This window comes from Balaenoptera musculus, chromosome 16 (assembly GCF_009873245.2).
Source record: "Balaenoptera musculus isolate JJ_BM4_2016_0621 chromosome 16, mBalMus1.pri.v3, whole genome shotgun sequence".
Taxonomy (NCBI): Eukaryota; Metazoa; Chordata; class Mammalia; order Artiodactyla; family Balaenopteridae; genus Balaenoptera; species Balaenoptera musculus.
Window position 1 is genome coordinate 61,291,388 of NC_045800.1, and position 20,290 is coordinate 61,311,677.

The 20,290-nt window shown below is 38.7% G+C and overlaps 1 protein-coding gene across 4 annotated transcripts in view; it reads left to right on the forward strand.

Moving 5' to 3' along the window:
* Window positions 1-20,290, forward strand: part of CFAP70 (cilia and flagella associated protein 70) — an 89,557-nt gene that overhangs the window by 37,083 nt on the left and 32,184 nt on the right. For all 4 annotated transcript variants that reach the window (XM_036828462.1, XM_036828465.1, XM_036828464.1 and 1 more), the window contains 7 exons: window positions 6,571-6,741; window positions 8,012-8,092; window positions 9,660-9,751; window positions 12,238-12,298; window positions 12,621-12,815; window positions 14,322-14,453; window positions 19,264-19,389. In XM_036828462.1, the coding sequence (XP_036684357.1) occupies window positions 6,571-6,741; window positions 8,012-8,092; window positions 9,660-9,751; window positions 12,238-12,298; window positions 12,621-12,815; window positions 14,322-14,453; window positions 19,264-19,389 (858 nt within the window). The remainder of the gene's footprint in view (window positions 1-6,570; window positions 6,742-8,011; window positions 8,093-9,659; window positions 9,752-12,237; window positions 12,299-12,620; window positions 12,816-14,321; window positions 14,454-19,263; window positions 19,390-20,290) is intronic.

The window sequence follows — 20,290 nt, forward strand, 5'->3', positions numbered from 1 at the left end:
GGCCAGGGCTCAAACCCATGTCCCTGGCATTGGCAGGTGGGTTCTTAACCACTGTGCCACCAGGGAAGTCCCTGTACATTGTTTTTTAAGACACTGCTATTGTACACTTAATAGATTACAGTATAGTGTAAACATAACTTTTATGTGTACTGGGAAACCAAGATAACCATTATTTGCTTTACTGCAGTTATTTGCTTTATTGAGGTGGTCTGGAACCAAACCTGTAATAACTCCAGAGTAAGCCTGTATTTCAATTTTACCTCAGTAAAGTTGGAAAGAAAATCTTCCGAATAATGAAAGAAGTCTTTTGTGTTAAGTATGCAAAAACTTAAATACATGTACTGATTAATGAGCTATAATATGGTTCTCGCAATTTTCAGATGTTAAAATGTTAAAATACACATTATTTATTTAAGTGAAAAATCAATTGTATCATTTTTCTTCTTAGGAGAAAGTGAGGCTTTATAAAACACAACAGTAATAACAACAAAAATGCATTGCTATTTTATCATTATTAGGAAAAGTATTTCTCAATAATAGTCATGAGCTATTTGAAAACCAACTGAGTAATAAACTCTATATAAGTATCCTTTGAATCAGAAATCAAACTTACAGGGATTTGTCTGAAATAAATCATTTAATAGGATCAAAACCCTCCTATTCATGAAAACTTTTGGGGATCAATAATAGCAAAACTAAAATTAAGATTAAATGTCTAATAATAGAGAAAGGATTAGTAAATTATTGTAAATAAAAATGGTGGAATATGCATCCATTAAAAAGAGAATCATTGGGCTTCCCTGGTGGCACAGTGGTTAGGAATCCACCTGCCAATGCAGGGGACACGGGTTCGTGCCCCGGTCCGGGAAGATCCCACATGCCGCGGAGCAACTAGGCCCGTGAGCCACAATTGCTGAGCCTGCGCGTCTGGAGCCTGTGCTCCGCAACAAGAGAGGCCACGACAGTGAGAGGCCCGCGCACCGCGATGAAGAGTGGCCCCCGCTTGCCACAACTGGAGAAAGCCCTCGCACAGAAAGGAAGACCCAACACAGCCAAAAATAAATAAATTAATTAAAAAAAAAAAAAAAGAGAATCATTAATGTTTTGTAGATAGTTAAATGAAAAAAAGAAAGCAAAAATTTTACATATAGCATAGATCATGATAAATTCCAAGTGAGTTTATTAAAATAAGTTAAATGTGAAGTCTATAAAAATAGAAGTATCTCTTAATTAAAGACATGAAATAAGGGAAGACTTCCTGTGCTTGAAAACAAATGAAAGATATAAAAGATTTAGATTGCCAAAAAATAAAAATCTACTATACATAGAAGAAACCATCATTAACAGATTATAATGTAACTAAAAAATTGGGGAAAATATTTGAAAACATATCAGAAGATGGCTACTATTCCTAAAATATAAAGCACTTTATTGTATCAATCATATCAAGGTATTTTTGGTGAATCTGAGGGAAACAGTATATCATAATTGAAAGGTTATAGGCGTTGATGTCAGGCAGTTCCTGGACTGCATTCTGGAGCTGCCAGACAGGCTGCCATTTACTGACTTTGGGCAAGTGACTAAATTTCTCTCAACTTTATTCATCAGTAAAATGGAGACACTGCTTGTTTCCTAAAATTGTTTTACATATTAAATGAGATAAAATATGTAAAGCACTAGGGATGTAGTTGACACACAAACATTTTTGCCTGTTACTTTTATTATACCTATATGAAGGAGAATATTGTGCATATATTAAAAATTATTCTCATGAAAACTTTAAAAACAGAGGATGCATGTGATAGTCTGTTAAATGAAAAAGGATATAAAACTACATCCACTATGATCACAACTTTTTAAAAATATATAATCATAATTTTTATAATATATGAAAAATACTGGGGAGGAAGCATTTCTGGGTATGTCTGAGTGAGGAGGTTGTCAAATTTTCTCCCCCTAAAAGCAACTGTAAAGCTGGACAAATTGACAAAATGCCATTTCAGTGCTCTGGAAATTGACCAAAGGCATCAACAAACTGAGAAGTATTCATGCATGAAAAACAATGGAGTTTGAGACATCCTTGCCTAGGTCTGCTCCTAAACCACCTCCCCCTACCTCTTCTCTAATTTAACTTAATCAGTGAGGTGATTCTTCTAGGGCAGGATGGGCTGTGAGGGCCAGCAATTTTGCTGCCACATAGAGGGCTCACAAAATTTGGAGCAGTGGGTGAAGGACCCACGCCTGACAATGTCGTTGGTTGAAATGGAGATCTCGGTGGAGAGCAACCAACATATTGTAATGAGAGTCCTAGGAGAAAAGAGAGAGAAAGAGGCAGAAATTATGTATAAAAAAATAATGTCTGAAAATGTCCCCTGTTTGATAAAAACATTAATCTACATACCTAAGAAGTTCAGAGAATTCCAGGTAGGATAAGCATATGGAGGTCTATAGTATACACATTATAGTGAACTACTGAAAGAAAAAGAAAATTGTGAATTCAACAGGAGAAAAATGATTCATCACTCACAGGGGAGCACCAACATGGTTAACAGTTGATTTTTCATTTGAAACAATGGAATCCTGAAGGCAATGGAAACACAGATTCAAACTGCTGAATGAAAATGCTATCAACCAAAAATGGCGAAATAAACACATCCATGGATAAACAAGTATTGAAAGAATCTGTTGCTAACAGACCTGTCTTGCCAGGATTACTAAAGGATGTCCTTCAGCTTGAAAGAATATGAACCAAATGATAAATTGAATCCACAAGAAGAAATGAGCACTAGAAATGGTTAAATGTAAGTTAAGTATAAAAGATTTTAGAAATATATTTTTTCTCAGTTTTGCTCTTAACTTCTTTGAAAGATGTGATTGTATAAAGCATTAGTTTTATTATTGGGTTTGTAATATGCATAGATGTAATTTATATGATAATAGTAGCATAAAGGAGAGAGGATAGAATGGAGCTATAGCACAGTAAAGTTTATATATTTTATCAGAATTAAGTTAGTCTCAGTGTGAAATAGATTGTGATTAGTTCAAATGCATATTGTAATCTCTAAAACAACCACTAAGAAAAGTGTGTGTGTATGTGTGTGTGTGTTTGTGTACATATACCATATGCATACACTCAAGTATATATATATATTTAACATTAAAAGAAGGCACTTAAAGAAGGAAGAGAGGAACAAAAAAGACAAGATAAATAGAAAAGAAATAGCAAAATGTCAAATATAAATGTAAATATTTCAACAATAGCATTATATGTGAGTAGTCTAAACACCCCAATGAAAGAGATTATGAGACTGGATTTTAAAAAAATCAAGATTTGAGAAAGACAAATATATCACTTACGTGGAATCTAAAAAATAATACAAATGAATCTATATACAAAACAGAAACAGACTCACAGACATAGAAAATAACTTATGGTTACCAAAGGGGAAAGGAAGTGGGGGGAGGGATAAATTAGGAGTATGGGATTAACAGACATGAACTACTATACATAAAATAGATAAGCAACAAGGATTTACTTCAGAACACAGGGAATTGTTTTCAATATCTTGTAATAACCTCTAATAGAAAATAATCTGAAAAACATATATAACTGAGTCACTTTTCTGTACACCTGAAACTGACACAATATGGTAAATCAACTAATACTTCAATAAAAAAACCAAGATTCAATGGTATGCTGTCTATAACAAATACATTTTGGTTCAGATACACGTAAGTTGAAGTAAAAGGATGGAAAAGATATACTATGCAAACAGAAAACATAATGGAGCTGAGTGGCTATATTTATATCAGGCAAAATAGACTTCAAGATGAGTAATATTACTAAAGACATAGAGTGGCATGTCATAATAATTAAAGGGTCAATTTATCAGGAAGATAGGATTTATAAATTATAAATTATTATATATAATACATGTATAAATTATAAGTGAATACACACCTTACAACAGAACCTCGTAATACATGAAGCCAAACCCAACAGAACTGAAAGGGGTAATAGACAATTTGACAGTAACATTTAGAAATTTCAATATTCCACTCTCAATACTTGGCAGAGCAACTATATAGAAAATCTGTGTTAAACATAAACTTACCATACAACCCAGCAAATCATTCCTAGGAACCTACCCAAGAGAACTGAAAACCTGCATTTACATGAAGACATGTACGTGAACGTTGATAGCAGCATTATTCATAACAGCTAAAAACTCACAACAGTCCAAATGCCCACAACTGGTGAATCAATAAACAAATTGTGGCATATCTATATTAGGGAATACTATTTAGCAATAAAAAAGGAATGAACTACAATTAATGTAATATGCCAAAATCATTGAATTTTTTTTTTCCTGGAGCAAAACTGGAATAATTTACTTCCTTGTCTCTGTTGGACTTGCTGCTGAAACAGAACCTGATTTCACCCTTGTTGGTGGCCTGTTCCGTTCTGATACTTGGTTAGATATTGCCCGTGAATTCCATTTTCATCTTCATGGGCTAGCAGTCTATAGTACCCCTAGCCTAAACAGAGAATATCCAAAACTGTAAATATTTCATTGTGTTTCAACCAAGCAGAAAAACATTCTCAGGAAGGTGCTGCTTAGGCCTGTAAATCAGATTTTTTTTTCCAAAATCATTGAATTTTGACTACACTTTAAATGGGTGAATTGTATGGAATGTTAATTTTATCTCAGTAAAGCTGTTTTTAAAAAAGAGTGAACTCTGAAGCCTTTGCAGATGTGATTGGTGCCCTGTGGCACCCTGACTCCTGCGAAGCTGTGAATCCTACTGGATTCCGAGCTGTCTTCCAGAAATATGTTCCCTCCTTCTCTGGATACAGCCAGCAGGATGCCCAAGAGTTTCTGAAGCTCCTCATGGAGCTGCTATACCTCGAAATCAACTGACGAGGCCTCCGGGCTCCACCAGTCCTGGCCAGTAGTCCAGCTCCCTCCCCACCCTGTCGTGGAGGGGCTCTGCTAGAACCTGAGTTAAGCGGTGATGACCGAGCCAACCTAATGGGAAGCTTACCTGGAGCGAGAGGACAGCAAGATTGTGGACTTGTTTGTGGGCCAGTTGAAAAGTTGTCTCAAGTACCAGGCCTGTGGGTATCGCTCCACGACCTCCTAGGTTTTTTGTGACCTGTTCCTGCCCATCCCCAAGAAAGAATTTGCTGGGGGCAAGGTGTCTCTGCGGGGTAGTTTCAGCCTTTTCACCAGGGAAGAAGAGCTAGGATCGGAGAATGCTCCAGTGTGTGACCGGTGTCGGTAGAAAACACGAAGTACCCTTTCAACACCCTTAAGCCCCCAGGCTCCCCATTTACCTCAGAGACGTCTATTTTTGTGTCTTTTTAATCGGGGAGAGGGGAGGGGGGGGGTGGTTGTACCTCCCATTATTTTTTTTATTAAAAAATACCCTTCCACCTGGAGGCTCCCTTGTCTCCCAGACCCATATACAGAGCTCCCCAGGCCCCTGCCCATGTACAGCCCCAGACCCGCTACAGTCTCACTATTTTTTGTGAATAAATTTATTAAGAAAAAAAAAGTGAACTACTGATACATGCTATAATATGGATGATTACTGATACATGCTATAATATGGATGAACCTCAAAAACGTTATGCTAACTGAAAGGGAGACACAAATGACTACATATTGTATAATACCACTTACATGTAATGTTCTCTCTTCCAGAGATGTTAAAATTTGAAAAAGTTTGCATCTTAGAATATATGAAATACAGCAATTACAGTAGACGTGGTAGGATTGTGAGTGATATTTAGGATTTATAATTTTTCTTTAATATTGTTGGACTGTCTTTTAGCAGGTTTATTGAGGTATAATTGACATATAATAAATTGCATATATGTAAAGTGTACAATTTAAAACTTTTGACATAGGTTTGCATCTGTGAAACTATCACCACAATCAAGATAATGAAAATATCCATTATCCTCATCTGTTAACCTTCTCTCCCACCTCTGTCCACTCCTCCCCTCTTTTGTTTTTTTTTTTTTTTTTGGTCTTGTTTCTTTCACTTAGCATAAATTACATTTAGATTCATCCATGTTGTTTAATTTAAAAATTATTTTAAGATTCTTTTCCAGTTATTTATCTATAGTTTGAATTTTCCCATACAAATGTTTACTTTAAACTTGCACTATTCTTTCAATTATAATTGATAGGCCAGTAGTATTTAGGCAGATAATATTTCTTGTACAGAAATAAATTCTATCACTTAAAGTTAATCTGAAATTATGTGTCAAAGTTTAAAAGCTTTCTGGTAATAAGTTATGAGACACCAAATCAAGCCAGGTTGAAAGTTCTCTTATTAATTTAAAAAATAGGGTAGGCAGCTATGTTTCTGTGATGGTTTCATCTGTTCAACAAGTACGGCAAGACAATTGTTTTTTGCTTCTCCTATCCATCTCTGATTGTACCATATTGAAATTGTCTAGAAAACTAAATGATATTAATGAATAAAGTGGGTTTCTATTGAGTTTGTTTCATTTGCCTGTGAGTCATTACATTTTTTTGTTTCTTTCTTTCTTTTCAGACCAAGTGTTTATTTAGCTTGTTCCGGGATACTGGCCATAATTTGATTCAGAATAATAAAATAGGAGGAATTAATTCTCCAGTGTCCAAACCAGTTATTTCTAAGAACCTGAAAGAAGATAAAACAGTCAAAGAAAAGGATATAGAAGCAAGGCCTAGGCCTGGGGATGTGGTAGGTTGTTGAGAAGGTGATGATTTTGCTGGTTTTGTTACATTCCAGCGGCTTGCACTGATTTGTCATTTGGTGAATTGCCTCAGTTTAGCTTGCGTTTTGATGCAACATAATGGTCCTTGCTTCTGCTATTTTGGAGACCATGTAAGAATTGAATTTTTTTTTTTTTTTAGAAGTCAAAGAACCAGCTTTATTAATTTCTGGACAAGCTCCCCAAAGTAGAGGGAGAGGGCTAGATGAATTTTTTTTTTTTAAAGGAATTCCTTTATTTTTACTTTTTATTTATTTATTTATTTATTTTTGGCTGTGTTGGGTCTTTGTTTCTGTGCGAGGGCTTTCTCTAGTTGCAGCGAGCGGGAGCCACTCTTCATCGCGGTGCGCGGGCCTCTCACTGTCGCGGCCTCTCTTGTTGCGGGGCACAGGCTCCAGACGCGCAGGCTCAGTAGTTGTGGCTCACGGGCCTAGTTGCTCCGCGGCATTTGGGATCTTCCCAGACCAGGGCTCGAACCCGTGTCCCCTGCATTGGCATGCAGATTCTCAACCACTGCGCCACCAGGGAAGCCCTAGATGAATTTTTTTAATAATTAAAAAAAAAATTTTATTATTTAAAAAAATATTTATTTATTTATTTATTTGGCTGCATAAGGTCTTTGTTGCAGCATGTGGGATCTTTTGTTTTTTTTTTTCTTTAGTTGCAGCATGTTGAATTTTTAGTTGCGGCATGTGGGATCTTTTAGTTGCAGCATGCAGGATCTTTAGTTGCAGCACGTGAACTCATAGTTGCGGCATGTGGGATCTAGTTCCCTGACCAGGGATCGAACCCAGGGCCCCTGCATAGGGAGCGCAGAGTCTTAGCCACTGGATCACCAGGGAAGTTCCAAGAATTGAATTTAATTTTTTAAAATTAATTAATTAATTAATTTATTTATTTTGGCTGCGTTGGGTCTTCGTTGCTGCGTGTGGGCTTTCTCTAATTGCGGCGAGCGGGGGCTACTCTTTGTTGTGGTGGGCGGGCTTCTCACTGTGGTGGCTTCTCTTGTTGCGGAGCATAGGCTCTAGGCACGCAGGCTTCAGTAGTTGTGGCTCGTGGGCTCTAAAAGGTAGGGTCAGTAGTTGCGGCACACGGGCTAAGTTGCTCCATGGCATGTGGGATCTTCCCGGACCAGGGCTCGAACCCGTGTCCCCTGCATTGGCAGGCAGATTCTTAACCACTGAGCCACCAGGGAAGTCCCAAGAATTGAATTTTTGAGGTGTGCTTATTTTCTTTCAGCAAGCACCTAGTATAAAATCTCAGAGCTCAGATACTCCTTTGGAAATTGAACCCTCTCTTTGCAACAATCCGGAAGGACAGGTAACTATGCATGAAGAGTTTGAAAATTAAGTTTAAATTCATCAGTCCTTTACTGAGCAAGATAGTATGATATAGTGGAAAATGCTCATTATCTGAGTAACCATCCCATATTTGCCACGACTAGTTTATGACCTTGGGTAAATTTCTTTGTCTTGTTGAGACTCTCTAAAAGGAGTGGATACCAGATTAATTTCAAGGTCCTTTCTAGCATTAAAAATTTATGTCTTTTATTAATTATGCTATATTAAGCACTATGAGAGATGGAAAGATGCATCATCTGCAGCGTTTATTCGTTTGCCCTCAGGACACTCAACACTCTGGTGGGCAAAACAGACTGGTACATAGCTAACTGTAAGACAGAATCTTGATGAATGCTGTAGTAGAGGTGCAAATGAAAGTGCTATGTGGCCTCAGAGGAGTCAGGTGGGGCAGTCTCAGAAGACTTCAGGAAGAGGTGGTATCGAAGCTAAGTAGTGAAAGATAAAGAGAGCCCTTTGCCAAATGAATTTCAGGAGAAGAATTTCAGGGCCAGAGAACAGCTTGAGTCAAGGCACAAAGAAGGTAGCAGAATTCAGGATACATCAATTAATTCAGTGTATGGTATAGAGAAATGAAAGTAATGGTTCTAGAAGGAGGTGATAAAGAAGACAGACTGAGCTGAGTTTTAGAAAGACTTTGAAAGCCTTGCTAGAAAGTTTGGGCTTCATTGTATAGATGATGAGGGACTGTTAAGCCTTATCATAGAGACTCACACTGAAGTTTTTTAAGTCACGTAGAAATAATACCTCATGAGTGTTTCAGGGCAGTACTCTTGCCAGGATATGGAAAAAAGAGATTGAAGTTGTGGTAGGGGCTTCAGATATCAGTTTATAGGTTTTATTTACAGTACAGATGAGTGTTGATGACAGTTTAATCTAGGGAAGGGACTGTAGTAAAGAAAGTAAAAAACCTGTGGAGGCAGGGTGTGGAATTTGAAAGCTTTGGGGTGTTGAGGAAGAAAAGTTAAAGATAACTCAGGTTTCAAGCCTCACTTTCTGGAAAGATGACAGAATCATTAAGAGAAAAGTAAAAATAGAGATGGATATTGGGGAAATGATAAGTTCAGTTCTGGACATGTTGTATTGATAGTTAGCATGCTGGCAAGAATCTGGGTAGAAATGTCCATGAGGTTGAAGTTGATAGATGGCGCATAGGAGGGTGTGGGTGGGAATGTCAGATGGTTATGAGGTTATTTCTTCATGACTCCTGAAAGAGGTTTGGTAGAAGAAAGAATGGCATTCACTTGAAACAATTCCAAGAACAGTATCGAACAAATTAAACAAGACTTCAGCTGGGGTAGACGTTTCCAAGAATAAAATTGAAAACCTTTTTCTGCGAGAGATAACCAGTGTTACTATTTCTCTTTCCAGTTATTTTTCTATGTAAAAAATGTTTTAAGTCAGAATCACACTATATATACACAATTTTCTCACTTATTATATTGTGAGCATTATCTTATGTTACTAAAATTTTTTCATAAATATCTGTTTTTCTGGAAAGAATAAATTAGAGAAAAATGTCTTTACAGCAATATGTAGAAGCAGGGACATACATTGTGTTGGAGATTGAGCTGGACAAAGCCTTGGTTCCGAAGCGAATGCCAGAGGAACTAGCCAGAAGGTGTGTAGCAATGGTTCTCATACTTGCTTTGCAAGACGGTTTAGGTATAAATAAAAGGAAGTCATTTTGTCCACATAAATGTAATTTTTCTTGGGCTAAGCAGCAGACAGTTTTTTTTTTTTCAGGTAAGTTTCTTTTGTTACTTTTGTTTTCTTGTTATAAAAGCAGTACGTTGCCAATTACAAAAAAAACCCTGAGAATTTCAAGATAGGCAAGGAAAAAAAAATCAACAAGAAAGTATCTAAAAATACCCAGATTTCTTTCTACTCACCCAGTGATAACCACTTTTAACACCTTGGTACTTATCCTTCTGGAGTTATTGTAAAGTCCCTATATTATACACACACACACACACACACACACACACACACGCACCCTTGTCACATGTAAATATATGTAATTTTTTAGAACTATTTTTATATTGTACCACAGTGCTTTGATTGTGTTTCTAGGAAGTTATCCATTTCATCAAGATTATCCAGTTTGTTGATGTGTAATTATTCATAGTATTCCTTTATATCCTTTTTATCTCTATAAAATGGGGAGTAATGTCTCCATATACATTCTCAATCCCTCTACGTTTCCTCCAACCCTCATGCCATTTCCCCACCAACACCCTGCACCCCAGTCCTAAGCAATCACTTAGCTACGTTTTTGTCTGTATAGATTTGCCAACTCTGAGACATGTCATAAAAATGGAATCATACCATATGTGGTCTTTGTTGACTGACTTCTTTTATCTAACATAATGCTGTCAAGATTCATCCAAACTGTAGCATGTATCAGTACTTCATTTCCTTATTGTTGAGTGGTATTTTATTCTATGAATATACCACATTTTGTTTTTCTAGTCTTCAGTTGATGGACATTTGGGCAATTTATTCTTATTTTAGGGTTCTATAATGATTGTATTAAAATGGAAGTCAATTCATGTGACTCCTCTGTTCAGAAACTACCAGCAACTCCCCATCACACTCTGAGTGAAAGTCAAAGGCTTTACAGTGGCCTACAAGGGCCTACGTATTCTGCATATATTTTGTCCTCATTTTTTTCGGTCCAGCCAAACTGACCTCTCGCTATTCCTCACACATGCCAGGCACACTCTTGCACCAAGGCCTTTACACTTGTTGCTTGCCTTGCCTATAATTTCCTTACCCCAGATACCTACATGACTTGTTTCCTCACTTCCATCAGGTCATACTCAAGTACTGTCATCTCACTGAGTCTTTCCCTGGTGAAATATGCTCCCCAACTCCACCACCCCCAGCCCCCAACATAGTCTATCTGCCTTCTTGCACTGTTTTTCTCTATGGCACATATCACTAACCAATTTATGTTATTTATTGTCTTTTTTTCCCGACTAAAATGTAAGCACCATGAGGGCAAGAATTGTTGTCTGTTTTGTTTAATGCTCTATCCCCAGCACCTAGAAAAGTGCCTGATGGATAATAGGCACTCAGTATATATTTTGAATAAATGAATAACATCTCTGGAGAGGAAACTGGGTGGCTGGACAACAGGTTGGAAGGAGACAATTTACTATATATTGTTTCATACGTCTTAAGTTTTGAATCATGTGGATATATTATCTATTAAATAAAATTAAAATTAGGAATTATGAGCAAGGTATAAAATTACATAGGACCTATTCTCACTTTTTTTTTTTCTGGCCGTTCCACGCAGCTTGCAGTATCTTAGTTCCCCAACCAGGGAACCCATGCCACTGCAGCGAAAGCTCCAAGTCTTAAGCACTGGACCACCAGGGGATTCCCCCATACACAGGACCTATTAAAGAAAAATTGAAGTTGTGAATTTTTTTGTAAACTTCAAGGCAGTGTAGTATACCTCAGTAGGAATGTGAAACTGTAAGAAGGAAGAGCTATAACTTAATTTCCTTTAGGTTCTTGTAAGAGCTCATGAAAATGGAAGGTAGAGGTTTTGGCATAAGTAGTTTGACTGTGATAAAATATATTTTCTTATTCACCATAAAGTTTGATATCACTACTGTAGCTTAATGCAGTCTTATAAATTATGACCAAGAGTACACTTTTTATCCTATTGGAAAGGAAAGAAAAGCTTTTGCTTGCCTGTACCATTTATATTTACAAAACTTTGTGCTTTCAGAGACTCAACTGAGTACACATAAAGTCATAACGCCCACCTCTTTCTAACCCCTGAGTCAAGCAGCTTGTGTACAACAGTTTAAAAAAATGTGTAAGGGTAAAGCCAGGGCTCAACTTAGCCAGAAGTGCAACTTAGCTACTTTCCAGCTAGCTGCTTAGTGGCTTTCTTCTTGTCTGGTCCACAGCCATACGCTGTTCTGAGGTTCACGTCGAGGTTCTTACATGAGAGAATAGCTCAGTGCTCAAGTGTGATGGGCAACTGACCTTAGATCTCCCTCACCTAGACCTTAAGAGGTGGGAAATAAAAGAACATAAATCTGCATATAATAAAGTTTTGTTTTGTTTTGTTTTTTTCTGATACAGGGTCAAGGAAATGATACCTCCAAGGCCGCCTCTTACCCGTCGGACGGGAGGAGCTCAGAAGGCAAGTACCAAAGCCAAGGTGAAACTCTAAGATGTTGAGTGCACCTGTGTGAAAATAATGTATGGGCTCTTCAGTATGTTTTCCAGAAAGGGTGAGAAATTGTAGCTTCACATATTTTCTTTCCTGCTTCTGTTTGTGACCAGTGGCATTCAGTGAAGAGTATACAGTGTTTAATCTTTGGCTGATGGTTTCTGAGCTGAGAAGAAAAGGGCAATTTATACCTAAAGTATTATTGAATGTAAAACCCAATCCAGTTTCAGACTTCCATTCCATGTCTTGACCTCTTTGAGGCCTCTTTACCAGACATTTTGTATTTTTCTAGGCGGTGAGTGACTACCACATGCAGATCAAGATCATTTCTAGAGCCATTCTGAATGAGTATCACAGGATGTTTGGAAAAGAGGCAGTCAAAGTGGGGAGTGATCTGGATAGTGAAACCCTGGAGGAGCAGAAGTGCCAGCTCAACTATGAACTTAATTGCTCTGGAAAATACTTTGCTTTTAAAGAACAACTCAAGGTAAATATTAATTTATTTAATGATTCCATGGATTTTTATGAAGCATCTTCTCTACATACCTAGTTATCATTTTTTCTCTGGTTATGTTCAGCTATGCTCTACCTTTCTTGCTGTTGGTGCAAAGAGCTATGTTCTCTATGATAGAATGTCTGGAGACATCCTTCCACTCCTGTAGAGCCTTGGAATGGTTCAGTATCTGTCCTGAGTGTAAGCTTTTAAGAAACTAATTCTTCACTTGAAGTTAGGCCAGATTTGGGGCCAGATTTCGTGTTGCACTAGCAGGCAGAAACTCTGTACCTGGTATTGATTCCATGACTAATTATCTCTGTCTCCCATTATAAACCTTTTCCTAGTCCATAGAATCACTAAGATTTGAGAAATATTTACTTAATAATAATTTCCCAAATAAATAGTATTTGTTGTATACCAGATAAATTTTTAAATGCTTCATACTTTACTAATTTAATCCTCACAACAACCCTATGAGATAGGTACTCCCCATTTTACAGATGGAGAATTGCAACATTAGTTGGTTAAATAATTTGCCCAAGATCACAGAGCTAGTAAAGGTCAAAGATGGAGTGTAAATTCAGGCAGTCTGGCTCCAGACTCACATTCTTATCTGCTACACTGCACTGCCTCTCTATGTACATTTACTATGTGCCCTATACTATACCAACCAGATACGAAGAAAGCACGTGGAAGTAACAAAGGGAAAAACAGCTGATATCCATGGAGGCAAGAGGCTGTTATTCTCAGGTGGCATAGTCACATCTCAGTTGTGTCTCAAGTGACCTTACCACTCTGAGCCTCAATTTTTTGCCTAACAATGAGGGGTGATATTAATATGATCACATGGGGTCATTATTAGAATTAAATAAGATAATGCATGGAAAGTGCTTAGTACAAAACCTGGCAATAATGTTAACTTAGGGGAGAAAAAAGAAGACGCTGTCCTGGCTATAGCAATATGTTATTTGTACAGCATTTTAAATTTCACCACCTGTTATTTCTCTTTGGCTTCTCAATCATCTTCTGAAGTAAGATAGGAATACCAGGAGTACATATCCATTTAACAAATGAGGGAACTGAAGTACCAAGTGTAAAATAATTTATGAGGTTGTACAGTGGCAGGATTAGAACCAGGATTCCATTCTCCAGACTCTCAAATCAGGCCTTTCTCCTTTTCTCCCTTGAATCATGTGGCCACCATGAGAAATGTAATGCATAAACATAATGCTAAGGTATTTTTGGCTTTATGACTCTCTTCACAAAGTATGAATCCTGTATTGACCATATTGGTGATGATGGTGATGTTAAGAAAAGAAGCCATGTGGGGTATGTTGATTGGGGGAAAATCAGAGAACCAATAGTCTAGCAGTCACCAAGGAAAATCAGTCACCTCCTGGAGTTCTGATGAGCCTTAGGTCAGAAACTCAAGGGAGGCCTGTGCTGTTAGCATGGTGCTAGACTGTGTTATCAGATGGTGATATGTGTCTCTTGCAGCATGCTGTGGTAAAGATTGTGAGAGAGAAGTACTTGAAGACAACAGCATTTGAAAGCCAAGAGGAACTGCAGAAATTTATTAGTGAGCTCTATGTTTTCTTGGTGGATCAGATGCATGTGGCCTTAAATCAAGTAAGTGCTTCAGAGCTAAGAACCCTTCCTTTTCTCTGTAGGTCATCAGGGTCTCCTCTGAATGATTCCTTCCTTTCTTGCTTCTTTTCTTCCTTAATTCCACAAACATTTTTGTGAGTGTCTGCTCTGTGCTAGGCATTGAAAACACAAAGATGAATAAGAAACTGCCTAAGTTATAAGACTAATTTTAGGGAAAATAAGGGGGTATCCTCTTTCAACTTCATAGAAAAATTAATTTCATAACTGTCATAAATTTGATGGATAAAAAATAAATAAAATCAGCTATATAAATTGTGGAAAAAAATTATTCTATTTATTCTGTGAATGTGTGCAGTTCTCAACTTTTTCTTCAAGACTGACAATCAAAACAAAGAAAAACTATGAGTTTTCAGATATTATACTTGAATGACAATGACACTTCATATATGCCTTTTCTATCTGACTGGTCTCCTCCCATTTGTCTGTTTATATTTGTACATCTTACATCTTGCCTTCATTTGCTCATTTTAAAATTTTATTTATTTATTTATGGCTGTGTTGGGTCTTCGTTTCTGTGCGAGGGCTTTCTCTAGTTGCGGCAAGTGGGGGCCACCCTTCATCGCGGTGCGCGGGCCTCTCACTATCGCGGCCTCTCTTGTTGCGGAGCACAGGCTCCAGACGCGCAGGCTCAGCAATTGTGGCTCATGGGCCTAGTCGCTCCGCGGCATGTGGGATCCTCCCAGACCAGGGCTCGAACCCATGTTCCCTGCATTAGCAGGCAGATTCTCAACCACTGCGCCACCAGGGAAGCCCTGCTCATTTTTTATGTATGCAGTTGTGGTTTGTTTGAAAACAAAGACAAAATCAAAGTGTTTTTGTCCCCCTGGTAGTCTCTAACCAGCTATGCATCCTCAAAGCCTCTATTCTTTTTTTTTTTTTTTAAAAGAAAGGGTGGATTTTTTTTTTTTTTGGCCTCGTTGGGGCTTCGTTGATGTGCACAGGCTTTCTCTAGTTGCAGTGAGTGGGGGCTACTCTTCATTGCAGTGTGCAGGCTTCTCACTGTGGTGGCTTCTCTTGCTGTGGAGCACAGGCTCTAGGCATGTGGGCTTCAGTAGTTGCAGCACACGGGCTCAGTAGTTGCGGCACGCGGGCCTTAGAGTGCACACGCTTCAGTAGTTGTGGCGCGTGGGCTCAGTAGTTGTGACGTGCAGGCTCTAGGGTGCATGGGCTCAGTAGTTGTGGCTCGCCGGCTCTAGAGCACAGGCTCAGTAGTTGTGGTGCACAGGCTTAGTTGATCTGCGGCATGTAGGATCTTCCTGGACCAGGGATCGAATCTGTGTCCCCTGCATTGGCAGGCGGATTCTTAACCACACTGTGCCACCAGGGAAGTCCCTCAAAGTCTCTATTCTATTTGTTCTTTCCTTCACTGTTTTTTTCTTCTCGGCCACCATCACTTTTTCTTTCACCTGTTCAGCCTTCCTGAAAGAGGTAGGAGTGTCCAGTATCCTAGGGTTAAGAGAACGATCCTGCACAGATGATTTGGATGATTTGATTTGGAAAGCAATTGAGAACTGAGCATGAGATGGTAATTACTGTTGCCTATGTCCCCAAGGAGCCCCTGTCTAGTAGAGGAGAGAGGCACAAAATACAAATAACTGCAGTAGAGTGAGGTAAGTGCTGTGACAGAGGTGTGTCCATGGTAGAGCAGGTTAGGGGATGCCTAAAGAAAGTATCAACTTCACCCTGAGATCTTTCAGGGAAGGATTCACAGAGGAGCTGTGACTCGACCTGGGCCTTGAAGGCTAAAAAGAAGCTCTCCAGGTAGATGTTTCAGAGCATTTGAGTCATAGAGAACATCATAAAGGCTTAGAAGCTTGGAAGAATATGGCATATACAGAAACTGCATATAGTTCAGGAGCAGAGGTTGAAGTGGTTGAGTGACAGAGAAACAGGCGATGAAGCCAGGGATCAGGGATCAGGCGATGAAGCCAGGGATCAGGGATCAGGGATGAAGCCTGGTAGGGGAGCTGGGAGCGTGGATGGAGGCCTTATATGCCACACAAAGAAGTTTTGACTTTTTCCCTTATTAGCAGTTAGATGCAATAAATTTAATTATTTTATACTGGGAAATAATATGATTAGATTTACATTTTACAAAAAGCACTCTGATAGCAGTATGTAGGATGGGTTAGAGGTGGTGAACTGGTGATGTTAACTGGTTATTACATACTAAGGAGGAAAAGAGAGCAAAGATTCTTAAGTTTAAGTCTCAGTGACTGGGTAGCTGGCAAAACCATTGACTAGGACAAGAAATACAACATAAGCAAATTTGGTGGAAGGCAAGTGATGTTGAATTCAGTTTTAAACATTGACTCCTGTGGGGTTTTGCTCAAGAGAGAGATCTGGGCTAGAGATTAGATTTGGGAGCCTTGAGTATATAGATGCTAGTCAAACTGTGGTCATAGATGAAGCTGCCAAGAAAAGCACGGTCAGAGAGAGAAGCAAGCCGGTGGCAAAACCCGAGGAAACACCAACATTTAAGGGATGGATAAGTAAAAGAATTAATAAAGGAGACAAGTAAATTGTTGAAAAGGCAAAAGACCCAGAAGACAGTGGTATTTCAGAATCTAAGGGAAGAAAATTTTAAGAAGAAAAAATGGTCAGCGTTGTCAAATACTCTGAGGAGTTCAAGAAAAACAAGATCTGGGGTAGGGGGAGGGGAGATTGGAGAAAGGAGGTCAGAAGGTACAAATTTCCAATTACAAAATAAATAAGTACTAGGGATGTAATGTACAGTATGAGGACTATAGTTAACACTGCTGTGTGGTATATATGAAAACTGTTGAGAGTAAATCCTGAGTTCTCATTACAAAGACAAATTTTTTTTTCTTTTTTTGCTTTCACTTTTTATTGTATCTATATGAGATGATGAATGCTAACTAAACTTTCTGCAGTAGTAATTTCACAATATATGTTAAGTCGATATATGCTTATACAGTGATGTATGTCAGTTATATCTTGATAAACCTGGGGAAAAAAGAAAAAAATCTGAAAGGTTTTTATTGGATTTGGCAATAAGGAGGTTGTTGTTACCTTTACAGAGCAGTTTCATTGGGCTAATGAAGTGGATTCAAATGATAATGAATTGAAGAGTAAATGAATGATTAGGAAGCAGGTGGAATATAAATTCAGGAAGTTGGAAGATGAAGGGAAGAAGTAGGAAAGTAGTAGCTAGAAATTAGAGATTTTCTTTTTAAGATGGAAAAGCCTTTAGAACGTCCACAGGTTTAGGAAGAGTCAGCAGACTGGGAGAAGTTGAAAATTGAGGAAAAAGAGGGAATAACCAGTGGCAAATCAGGATATACAAGTGGAAAAGGATCAAGAATTTAGATGGAACGATTAGCCTTGAAACAGAGACGGATGTGATGCCTCATCCTCTGAGACGGAAAGGAAAGAGATACAGTGGATGCAGAAGGAAACAATTCGGGTGTAGGATTCAAAAGTTGAGGGGTTTTTTTGCCTAATGATTTCTATTTCTTCTGTGAAGTAACGCCTTTACTGAAAGTGAAGGGGTAAGAGTTGAATGAAAAGCTTGAAGAAAATTTAGATACTGCACAGCATTATGAAAAATGTTGCTGAACAAGGACAAATACATAGATTGCTGAGAGTATTAAAGGCCTTCAGCTAAGACTGTATGCAGTTTTCTTCAGGATCGGTTAGCAGCTCCTGTCTAAGAATGAAGAAATCCGATTGTAGGATTGTTTTAATTTGGGAGTTTTCCGGGCAAGTGCAGGAAAAGGACAAGGATGCCCAGAACTTGAGTGTGCTGGTGAGAGAGTAGTATGAGTAGAAATCATGAGGTCCAGGCTTATCCATTTGGGAAATGATGGGCATATTGGATGTCAGAGAGAAGTTTTAAGGGGACTAAATGACAAGAAGGGAGAAGGCTTGTAATGTGGGTTTGGGGAGTGGATATTAGAGGTATAATATTTCTGGTTTGGGCATGGCAGTGTGTTGCTGTAGGGATTTGGAGGTCAAAGTCACCAAAATTAAAAAGAACAAAGAACAGAGGCATTAATCAATGATCAAAAGCTCACTTTGGCCCATCTCAAATTTAGCTTTACTCTTCACATTCCTTAGTAACTCTACTTGTTAAAGTCAGTGATATTATTTTTATTTGTAGTTAAAGAATTTGGTGGGGTGGGGGGGGTCTTCCCTGGCCATAGCGTCTGGCCCAAGAGATTACTTGTTATTACCAGACTTGCTTTCCTATCTGGGTATATAGGATATATTATTTTTCCTTCTACCTTTCTGGCTATTTCTAAAATGTCTCCTTTGTAGAATCTATCTGTCTATATATCCCACTGAAAACGTAGATGTAGCTGCCAAAGATTTACCCTGGGCTCGTGTTTTCTTGATGTTTAAAGACTCTAGCTAGTTCTTGCCAACGCTTTTCATGTCATGACACCTAAAAAATGATAATATTTGTCTGTACACTAGAGAAACTGAAAGAAGCTGTTTGAGGTTAGAAGTGACTTAGTTAGGGATTCTGGCTGCCCTAAGGGTTGAAGAGAGCAGTTGTGCCCTGAATAATTTTTTACTCACTTCCATGAGCTTAGACTGTTGGTATTCAGATACCTGAGATTCTATTTCACCCTTGATATTCATCCTTTGGTTCACTCTCACTCTCTTAGTGTATTGGCAAGACTGTAAGAAACCTCGATATCTTTTTTGACATCATGACTAGAGTCTCACATTTGGTTTATTCTTATAAAACTTCTCTACTTGTAATTGCTTCATTTTGTCTGCATAACATCTTGATGATGACAAGGCCATGCCAGATGATGTCCAAGGCACTCCTTCAACCATTTATACCAGCAGTGAACAGCTTCGACTCTTTGCATTCGAAGCAGAAGTCAATGAGAACTATGAAATGGCAACAGTGTACTATGAAGAGGTAATTAAACATCTTTCTGGTGGTTGTCATTACTGCTATTTGTACAATATGGGTATAATAAATAGTAGTTTCTGATTGTTTAAAATCCAACCTTATTGGTGAAAAGATAGACACATAGATCAATAAAACAGAGTCCAAATATAGGTGCACACAAATAAGGCCATTATATTTTTGACAAAGTTGTTTACAAATTTACAAATTCAATGCAGAAAGGATAGTCTTTTCAAAAAATTGTGTTAGAACAGTTGGTTATCCGTATGCAGAAAATGAACCTCGAGAGGCAGAGATCAAGATGGCAGAGTAAGAGGGCATGGAGCTCACCTCCCCAGCACGAACACATTAAAAATACATCTACATGTGGAACAATTCTCACTGAAAACTAACTGGAAACTGGCAGAAGGATTCCTGTACAACCAAGGCTCTAAGAAAGATACACACACAATTGAGTAGAAGGGGAAGAAAAGTGATCTGGTTAGGATCTGTGCCCCTCGGAGGGGACTCAGAGGAAAGGGGAGATTGCACTGGTGTATACCCACACTGGGGAGTGAGTGGGTCAAGCCACAGACTGGGTATCCCAGTCCTGGGTTCCTATGCAGAGGAGACAAGCCACCTTGGCTGGTTGGAGGACTGCTGGGACAGATAAAAAGGCTGGAGAAGCCTGGACTCTGCTCCTGAGGGGTGCAAGTGTTCTGGCTTGCCCTTGAGGCAAGGCAGAGAGAGGTCTGCCCTACTGGCTGCCAGGTTTCCCATGGCTGCCTCACCATGCACCTGGGCCCAAGCCAAGCCAATGTTCCAGCCCCACTTAGACCATGCCACAGCACAGCACTGGATCTGGGGGGCCACAACCAGGGAAAAGACTCGACCCTGGGTTGCATCTGAGAAGAGCCGCTGATGCCTGCAC